The sequence below is a fragment of the Aegilops tauschii genome, chromosome 5, assembly GCF_002575655.3.
Source record: "Aegilops tauschii subsp. strangulata cultivar AL8/78 chromosome 5, Aet v6.0, whole genome shotgun sequence".
NCBI classification, from domain to species: domain Eukaryota; kingdom Viridiplantae; phylum Streptophyta; class Magnoliopsida; order Poales; family Poaceae; genus Aegilops; species Aegilops tauschii.
The window spans coordinates 583,566,786-583,576,901 of NC_053039.3; the positions used below are offsets into that span (position 1 = coordinate 583,566,786).

At 44.3% G+C, this 10,116-nt stretch overlaps 1 protein-coding gene across 6 annotated transcripts; it reads right to left on the reverse strand.

Annotated features, from left to right (window-relative positions):
• Window positions 1-1,011: 1,011 nt before the first annotated feature.
• On the reverse strand, window positions 1,012-4,419 carry LOC109733666 (uncharacterized). Of its 6 annotated transcripts, XR_012183523.1 has the most exons (9): window positions 4,030-4,419; window positions 3,884-3,959; window positions 3,562-3,762; window positions 3,028-3,237; window positions 2,584-2,942; window positions 2,429-2,494; window positions 1,670-2,357; window positions 1,537-1,589; window positions 1,012-1,390 (listed from the first exon to the last, which is right to left on the reverse strand). XR_012183523.1 is itself a non-coding variant. In XM_020292892.3 (6 exons), exons 1-5 carry the CDS (start codon window positions 4,239-4,241, stop codon window positions 2,610-2,612), a joined length of 1,032 nt encoding a protein of 343 aa, XP_020148481.1. In that variant the 5' UTR covers window positions 4,242-4,419; the 3' UTR covers window positions 1,012-1,390; window positions 2,584-2,609. The 6 variants fall into 6 exon arrangements, 1 of the variants encoding a protein (XP_020148481.1); XR_012183522.1 differs by having other exon boundaries at window positions 1,670-2,494; XR_002225685.4 differs by lacking the exons at window positions 1,537-1,589; window positions 1,670-2,357.
• Window positions 4,420-10,116: the final 5,697 nt, after the last annotated feature.

Below are 10,116 nucleotides of genomic sequence, written 5' to 3' on the forward strand. Positions count from 1 at the left end.
ATTGTTGGAGTTGGTCAAGTAGACTTGTTTTCTCGAGGTTCATTGGCTGGCTATTTTAGCAGCTGGTCCAAATTTGGTCATATTTATGAGGTGCTCTTTGGGGGACATGATGACAGAATTTCAGCATGGATCAAGAAGTTGTTTTGGTGTTATATAAGAGATTGGTTCTGGTTGGTATCATTTTACAGTCAAATATGAGTTGGATTTTGGGTTGTTGATGATTGGTTCTGGTAGCAAGATTTCATGGAATTCGTTAGAACTTTTAGGCTTTGGTGTTTCTGGTACGTGAAGGATTTTGGCCCCTAACTTGGTGGCAGTTTATGCTGTTGAGTTGTCTGTCCTGTGTTTGTGTTTTTTTAACACTTGTAGCTCTTCCTTCTTCTCTTGGTAATTTGCTAACATAGCTTCAAGCGATTATTACTGGAGCACTAGAAGGAGCATCTTCATGAGGCAGGTAAGAAAAGCCGTCTGGCATGTTGGTCTAGAGGTGTGCTGCATTCTTGGGGCGATGAAGGCATTCTATTTCTTGGTGTATGCATAGCAGCATTTGTTTTGAACAAGGATTCTTCTGATGGATCTTGTGTTTGTACATTTGACGACGACTCTTGTGTTTTTAGATACTATATTCCCAGATGTTTTTGTTTTGTTTTTCAACTCCGTGCACAGATGTTTTGAATGTGATGATAATTATAATTGCTTACTCCCTCTTGATGCGAACAAGTCCGTCCGCCATGAAAAATTTAGGTCATCGATTTAACTAGTGCAACATGTATAATATGACATAAAAATTATGTTTTGAAAGCTCATTTGATAATGAGTCTAGAGACATAATTTTTATGGCTTACCAAGTTACAAGACAAGTTTCGATAGTCAGATCTAGGACCTAACAAACCATGTGCCCAAATTATATTTCACACCTGGGGCAAGTATTTGTTATTACTGATGGTTGTTAACGGGTTTGTCTCGTGTGGTAGAAGGAAGTGATCCGCGTTTCATATTTGAACCAACACAGCCAGCAAACAAATACCACTAATGTTTCAAGCTTGTTTTTACATCACACGTCACTTGGTACATGTGCCTGCGTTTGCGAGAAAATACAACTTAAACATACTTGAAAACGTTTAAGTCCGCTCAAAGCTCAAATTCTTACATCATCACATCACACGTCACTTGGTACATGTGCCTGCATTTGCGAGAAAATACAACTTGAAAACGTTTAAGTCCGCTCAAAGCTCAAATTCAAGTCTGAACCGTTTGAATTCTCAACGCCCAAAAGGGTGATTCTGTAATTGAAATCTGGCATTGATCTCTGTGGCATGCACCGGCCAACAACACTCGCTGGAATTCTTCAGGTTGATGTACCAACAAGTCCCAAGTTGACGATCCAATCCTGTATTATTTAAAGATTGATTGATGATGAATACTAATGACCATCATATATCTTATCAAGACAAGATAGACCATGCTCGTCTCTTGATAAACAACAACAAGAAGTTGGCTGGGTATACAAAAACGGATGCCCTATAATGTTGTTACCTCTTGTTCTTGTGCCAAAATATCACCTGCGGCTAATTCTTCCAGGTTCCCTCCTTACCCAGCCATGTATGTTGTCAATTTCAATTAAACATGTAAGACAGACGACAGACGGAGACAGAGGTTACGGTTTTACCTGCACTGCCTAGGATGATACGATAGTGCTATCATCATCTCAAGACTTTGAGCTCTATCGCACAACAATTTTTCACTTCCTAGACTGAAAGAAATCCCAATGTCGACCATCCTCGTGTTTAACGATTGTACGATACACCTACTGCAGATACTAGTCAATGTCATTTTTTTAAATCTGTCAAGAAGAAATGCCTGGCGCACTACACACAAAATCTCTACTGGCAGTGTAAATTAAATCCTGTACGTACAAGACTGGGCCTTCAGAAACCCATCTCCTATAATGTTAACCTGAATTTTCCATGTCCTAAACGAACCTTGCATATATCATCAGTTTAACATGCAAGACAGGTTACGGGTTACCTGCCTACTGTTCTTCCAGGTCGTATCATCAACCATTTTAACATGTATAAGACGGAGATTACGGGTTACCTTCCTACTGTTTCTTCCAGGTCCGACCCAACCCAACCTTGTATATATCATCAATCATTTTAACATGTAGTACAAGACAGAGGTTACCTGTCTAGTGTTTCTTCCAGGTCCTAACCAAACCTTGTATGTCATCAATCAATCAATCATTTTAACATGTAAGACAGACAGAGGTTACGGAATACCTGCCTAGGATAGGATGATAGTATCATCACACGGCTTTCAGCTCAATCATATCAAACAACATTTTTTCAGTTCCTAGACTGGGAAACACAATCTCAGAGTGCACGTAAGATGTAATAAACACAGAAATATTGCCAAGAACAGATGGTACCTTCCTCTGTTTTTTATCCTCTCTATAATAAAAGGAAGACCATAGGGGTATGGTTTCAACAAAAAGCTGCTAGAGCAGAGTAAGGTTTAAATTTAATCATGACAGCACTCAGACATTGCGACTGAATGAATAAGCAAAGGAGCATAATGGTCTACCTCACGAGTCTCATAACTTGAAATGATTAATAACCATGCCTCCCCGGAGATCGGGACCTGCTCCTCACCCTCCCCGGGTCTCCTCTTCTTGAAAAATCACCACCGTTCCTATCTCTGGGCCTCGCCCTTTCAGAATCCCTGCGGCTGTTATAGGAACCGCCTCTATAGTCTGACCCTCTACCTCCGTGCTCATAGGGCCTCTCTCTGTCACGGCTTCGCTCATAGTAGCGGTCACGGTCATGCTCCCTGGACCTCTCCCTATAGTCGTCGCGGTGGCCTCTGTTATGGTGGCCTCTCTCCCGGTTCAGACGCTCCTCTGCTTCCTTCTCCCTTGCAAGCTTCTCCGCTTCTTTCGCAGCCTGAAAAAGCAACTACCATCAGAACTTGGCTCATAAAGCAGAAGAACATTCTTCTCTTTTGGCGCAACCACTAGTTACAACTGACCTTATATTCGGCGAGGAATTCCCTGACCAGACCATAACCAATGTGCTGCTTGCCAGTGACATGGGACTGCGTCCTCTCAAGGACATCGTTGGTGACGAGAAAGGAGCCGCACTGCTCGCAGAGCTCCATCTTCTTCTCTTGCGGGACCATGGAGAGCTTGGTCTCAATCTGGTGGGTCAGAGCCGACTTCTCGAGGTTGAGAATGTCCACCTGCAAGCCAGGAACAGAAGCTTTGGTTGAGGCATCATGTAATTATCACCAATGGCTGGTAATAATCAGTAAGACGATGTTTCGTTCACTGTCCGTGCTAGCCTTGCCAAAGTTGGCCACGCGAATAATTTGGCGTAGGTTTTCGCCGCCAGCGATTCGGCAACCCGCGGATGTACAAAGGCTGCCAAAAAATTGGCGTGGATCACTATCGAAAGCACGCCAACGCCAATTAATTAATTGGTAGGGCAGCCCCAGGCTTGAATTCAATCCAAGCAGACCCTAAGTAAGATTAGTAAACACAAAGAGAAGGCCAGGGGGGTCTACCTTCCTCATGAGCGCGGTGGCCTCGTCGATCTTGCCGGTGTCACCGAGCTGCTCAATCTGCTCGAGCAGCTTCTTGATCTTCTCTTCGAGAATGGCGAGCTGCTCGACCTTTTCGGCGTGGGCGGCGGGGGGCGGCACCTCCACGACGTCCTGGGCCAGCCTGTCGCGGCCGCGCCTGATCTTCTTATCAAGGTCCTGGACCTGCAGCAGCAGCAGAAAGAGAGATGCGTTGGAATCTGGATAGATAATTCAACCAAAATAGCACCACCATGTCTGTGTAGATGCAAATCTGTGTGTGAAGAAGAGGAAGAGGAACACAGACCAGCCTCTCGCAGCGGTGGGCGAGGTCGGCCTCGAATTTGGGGAGGGCGGCGGCGTAGCGGGGGGAGGACTCGAAGCTGCAAACATATGTTGGTTGGGAGGGGATGATGAATCGAAATCGAAATCTAGATAAGAAAGGATAAAAACCTTTGCTTGAGCGCCGGGTCGTGGATCTTTGGGCATACTCCGAGGTTGCTCTTGGTGTTGATGAAGAGGTCGTGGGGGCAGAAGCGGGCCATGTAGGGGGCGCACACGTCGGGGTCGTCCCACGCCACCTCCCGGTGCTCCTTCTTCTCCTCCTCCGTCAGGTCCCGCGACGAACCCATCAGCGCGTCAAGCAGGGCACGCTGCGCGTCCATCTCTATCGATTCTCTTCTCTTCGATTCGACTCGAATGGAATCGAATCCGAGGGATCTCCGGCCACAAACCCTAACCCTCGGCGGCGGCGGCGGCGGCGGCGGTGTGAGATGTTTGGGGCAGGAGAAGAGAGCCAGAGGAAGAACTACACCACAGAGAGAGAGAGAGAGGGGGGGCCGGCCATTGGATTGGATAATTGTTATTTGGGCCCAAATCTCAATGAAATTTCAGATTCCAAGTCCAGTTACCCAAATTGTTGTATTTACTCCAACTCCTCTAGGATTTTCATCTGGTTTTACTCATGTATACTATAGTATGTATGTAACTCCTCTTACGGCCTACTTGCTTGGTGATTCTTTCCCTCTTGCGACTACGCGGCCATCCCCTCCATGCTTCAGCGACGAGCCTCTCAATCCGACTCCCTTCTGCCTCCCACTCGAGTTGGGAGAGGGCACTCATCGCTCGGGTTGGAGATGATGCTTCGTCTTCGAGTTGGCCTTTCAGACTTCAATCCTCCTTGAGTTTCTTCATCGAGGCGGAATCGACAGAGCTTCGACGTAGATTCATGTCATCTCCTTGGGGAACCGAGAGTAGGAAAAAAAATTGTCGTATGGGTGCGATAGAGAGATTTTATAGCAAGCAAACACTTCCCAGTTTTCATAAACAAGGTCGGGTCAGCTTCTATAAAGGTGCGGCGACAACGGCTCATCAGATAGAGATTGTTGTGCTCCATGTACTCAATGCACTTCTTAGAGTTATAATTACACCTGAGGTACAAAAACTTGTGTGGTGGTAATAAAATCATACATAAACTAAAAAAACATAAAAGTGGTACATTATTTTCGATAAGAACTCAATCAGGCCCAAATCATATCCAAAGTAGCCACACACACCACATATACCGAGAAAAGCCGATTGTGCATGTGTTTTTATGCGGAAAGCCCCACAAGATATATGCTAATTAACCCATGCCACTCCTCTCTATTTTATCCCAGTTCCCAAATCCTCTTCTCCAAATCCGTACCTCAACGCCCAACGGCACACCAACTTCTCGTGTGCACGCCATGGAGGGAGGGAAGAAGGTGAGGCTCAATATTGGGTCATCGCCGATGGCAAGCTCTCGTTGTGCACCTCTGAGAGGCAAGATCTGCGACAAGAACGACGGCGTCAACCAAGCCAGCGGCACCGACGGTGACATGGCTAGCAAATGAAGAATGACCTCAGCGCTTCATTTTGAACCTTTTCGCTTTTGCTGACGCCAGTCACCAAATGAAGGCGAGTTAGACTGGGTCATGTGAAACTGCCCGAGATGATGGGGCTAAATCGTGTGGGTACGAAATGACGCCGGTTCTTAGATTGTGCAATGAAGGATTTGATGCAGACCAACGATTTCAGAGCTGTTCATATGAGGTACTAAATTAGGTATTTTGGTTTCACTAACTTTTGCATTGTCTGAAATTTTGACTTAATGTGCTTTTGCCATTTAAAACTCGATCATAGGGGTTTCACTCCTATGGGTGCTTGAGGTGGATCGATCAAGAGCGGCAGGGAAAAGCAAGGCTTGTGATTCACAAGCCTGTAGATTGATACGTCCATTTTGCATCATGCTTTTATATTGACATTTATTGCATTATGGGTTGTTATTACACATTATGTCACAATACTTATGCCTATTCTCTCTTATTTTACAAGGTTTACATAAAGAGGGAGAATGCCGGAAGCTGGAATTCTGGGTTGGAAAAGGAGCAAATATTAGAGACCTATTCTGCACAACTCCAAAAGTCCTGAAACTCCACAGAAGTTATTTTCGGAAATAAAAAAAAATACTGAGCGAAGAAAATACCAGAGGGGGCCCACACCCTGGCCACGAGGGTGGGGGCACGCCCTACCCCCTGGGAGCGCCCCCCTGCCTTGTGGGCCCACTGGTGGCCCTCCGGTGCCCATCTTCTGCTATATGAAGTCTTTCGTCCGAGAAAAAATCATAAGCAAGCTTTCGGGACGAGACTCCGCCGCCACGAGGCGGAACCTTGGCGGAACCAATCTAGGGCTCTGGCGGAGCTATTCTGCCGGGGGCACTTCCCTCCGGGAGGGGGAAAATCATCGCCATCGTCATCACCAACGCTCCTCTCATCGGGAGGGGGCCAATCTCCATCAACATCTTCACCAGCACCATCTCCTCTCAAACCCTAGTTCATCTCTTGTATCCAATTCTTGTCTCTAAGTCTGAGATTGGTACTTGTAGGTTGCTAATAGTGTTGATTACTCCTTGTAGTTGATGCTAGTTGGTTTATTTGGTGGAAGATCATATGTTCAGATCCATTATGCATATTAATACCCCTCTGATTATGAACATGAATATGCTTTGTGAGTAGTTACGTTTGTTCCTGAGGACATGGGAGAAGTCTTGCTATTAGTAGTCATGTGAATTTGGTATTCGTTCGATATTTTGATGAGATGTATGTTGTCTCTCCTCTAGCGGCGTTATGTGAACGTCGACTACATGACACTTCACCATTATTTGGGCCTAGAGGAAGGCATTGGGAAGTAATAAGTAGATGATGGGTTGCTAGAGTGACAGAAGCTTAAACCCTAGTTTATGCGTTGCTTCGTAAGGGGCTGATTTGGATCCATATGTTTCATGCTATGGTTAGGTTTACCTTAATACTTCTTTTGTAGTTGCGGATGCTTGCATTAGGAGTTAATCATAAGTGGGATGCTTGTCCAAGTAAGGACAGCACCCAAGCACCGATCCACCCACATATCAAATTATCAAAGTACCGAACGCGAATCATATGAACGTGATGAAAACTAGCTTGACGATAATTCCCATGTGTCCTCGGGAGCGTTTTCCTTCATATAAGAATTTGTCCAGGCTTGTCCTTTGCTACAAAAAGGATTGGGCCACCTTGCTGCACCTTATTTACTTTTGTTACTTGTTGCTCGTTACCAATTACCTTATCACAAAACTATCTGTTACCGATAATTTCAGTGCTTGCAGACAATACCTTGCTGAAAACCGCTTATCATTTCCTTCTGCTCCTCGTTGGGTTCGACACTCTTACTTATCAAAAGGACTACGATAGATCCCCTATACTTGTGGGTCATCAAGACTCTTTTCTGGCGCCGTTGCCGGGGAGTGAAGCGCCTTTGGTAGGTGGAATTTGGTAAGGAAAAATTTATATAGTGTGCTGAAATTTACTGTCACTTGTTACTATGGAAAGTAATCCTCTGAGGGGCTTGTTCGGGGTATCTTCACCTCGACCAGTAGAGCAAAGAGTTGCTCCTCAACCTACTGGACCTACTGAAAATGTCTACTTTGAAATTCCTTCGGGTATGATAGAAAAACTGCTAGCTAATCCTTTTGCAGGAGACAGAACATTACATCCTGATGAGCACCTAATCTATGTGGATGAAGTTTGTGGATTATTTAAGCTTGCAGGTATGCCCGATGATGTTATCAAGAAGAAGGTCTTCCCTTTATCTTTGAAGGGAGATGCGTTGACATGGTATAGGCTATGTGATGATATGGGATCATGGGACTACAAACAGTTGAAATTGGAATTCCATCAGAAGTTTTATCCTATGCATCTTGTTCATCGTGATCGTAATTATATATATAATTTTTGGCCTCGCGAAGGAGAAAGCATCCCTCAAGCTTGGGGGAGGCTTAAGTCAATGTTATATTCATGCCCCAATCATGAGCTCTCGAGGGAAATGATTATTCAAAAAATTTATGCTCGGCTTTCTGACAACAATCGCTCCATGCTCGATACTTCTTGTACCGGTTCTTTTATGATGAAGACTATTGAATTCAAATGGGATTTATTGGAAAGAATTAAACGCAACTTTGAAGATTGGGATCTCGATGAAGGTAAGGAGTCAGGTATAACACCTAAGTTTGATTGTGTTAAATCTTTTATGGATACCGATGTTTTCCGTGAATTTAGCACTAACTATGGACTTGACTCTGAGATAGTAGCTTCTTTCTGTGAATCATTTGCTACTCATGTTGATCTCCCTAAGGAGAAGTGGTTTAAATATAATCCTCCCATTGAAGTAAAAGCAGTTGCACCTATTAAAGTTGAAGAAAAGGCTATCACTTATAATGATCCTATTGTTCCTACTGCTTATGTTGAGAAACCACGTTTCCCTGTTAGATTAAAGGATCATGCTAAAGCTTCAACTGTGGTTAACAAAAGTAATATTAGGACACACAAACCTCCTAAGCAAGTTAAAGTTGAACCTAATATTGCTATGGTTAAAGATCTATTGGCTGATAATATCGATGGGCATGTTATTTACTTTTGTGATGAAACTGCTAGGATTGCTAAACCGGTGCTAAAGATAAACATAGACCTGTGGTAGGCATGCCTGTTATTTATGTTGAAATAGGAGATCATTGTTATCATGGCTTACATGATATGGGTGTGAAAGTGCGTTATATCGACTAGAGGGGGGGTGAATAGGCGATTTTTATGAATTCTTCACTGAGGAATTTGCCAGTGAGGAAATTCCTTAGTGAAGAACTACTTGTAGCGGAATAAGTACTCAAAAGTATGCATAGCAGAACACAAGCATGGTCATCATGATGAAATGAAGACAAGCACAGAGTACAGAAGCGTAAACACAAGATAGCACAGGATGAAGACAAACAGACTGAAGAAATTGAACTGAGGAAATTGAGAAAGTCTTCAGTCAAAGTCTTCAATCACAGATATGACAAGCACACAACACAGTAATGAGGAAATGAAAGAGTTGAGGAAATAGAACCAGTAAGCTTGGTGAAGACAATGATTTGGTAGACCAGTTCCAACTGCTGTCTCAGTTGTATGCCTGGTTGGAGCGGCTAGGTATTTAAACCTGAGGACACATAGTCCCGGACACACAGTCCTCACCGTATTCTCCTTGAGCTAAGGTCACACAGACCTCGCCGAATCACTCGTGGTAAGTCTTCAGGTGACTTCCAAACCTTCACAAACTCGGTCACTCGGCGATCCACAATTTCCTCTTGGATGCTCTAGACCATGACGCCTAACCGTCTGGAAGAAGCACAATCTTCAAAGGTAACAAGCGTCGGATCCACACAGGATCAATCTCTTCAGTGATGCTCAATCACTTTAGGTTTGTGGGTGTTTGGGTTTGGGTTTTCCTCACTTGATGATTTTCGCTCAAAGTCCTCGGAGGATGGGATGCTCTCAAATGACAAGTGTCAGTTTCTCTCGGAGCAGCCAACCAGCTAGTGGTTGTAGGGGGCGGCTATTTATAGCCTAGGGAGCAGCCCGGCATGATAAGACATAAATGCCCTTAAATGATATGACCGTTAGGTGGGTAGATATTTTGGGACAGCTGGCGCATTGCACATCAACGGTCGGAAATTTGAGTATCAAATTCCTCAGGGCTATCATGTTCCTCACTGTGTAGGCAATCCGCACTGGCGAATTCCTAACTCCTCAGTCAGAACAAATTCCTCAGAGACCAGAAGAACTTCGTCACTGTCACTGAAGAATATGACTGAACTGTATGAGATTTCCAATGGCTTCACTCGAAGGGATTGGTAGGTGTAGGATTTTGAGTTGAGCATCACATGGAAGTTTTTCCTTCGTATTTCCTCGACCCCCTTTAACAGTACGGTGTTTCCTATGACTCGAGAAAGAGAAAATGAAACTACGAAAACAGAAGTCTTCACGCTTCATGTTCCTCAAATGAATACCAAGTCTTCAAGGTCACACCAATTTCTTCACTTTCAAAGTCTTCAGAAAGTCTTTGAAATCCAAAGTCTTCAGTCGAAGAACTTCATTTTTAGGGGTCGACTTTCACTGTAAATATCAAACTCCTCATAGACTTATAGACCTGTGTACACTCATAAACACATTAGTC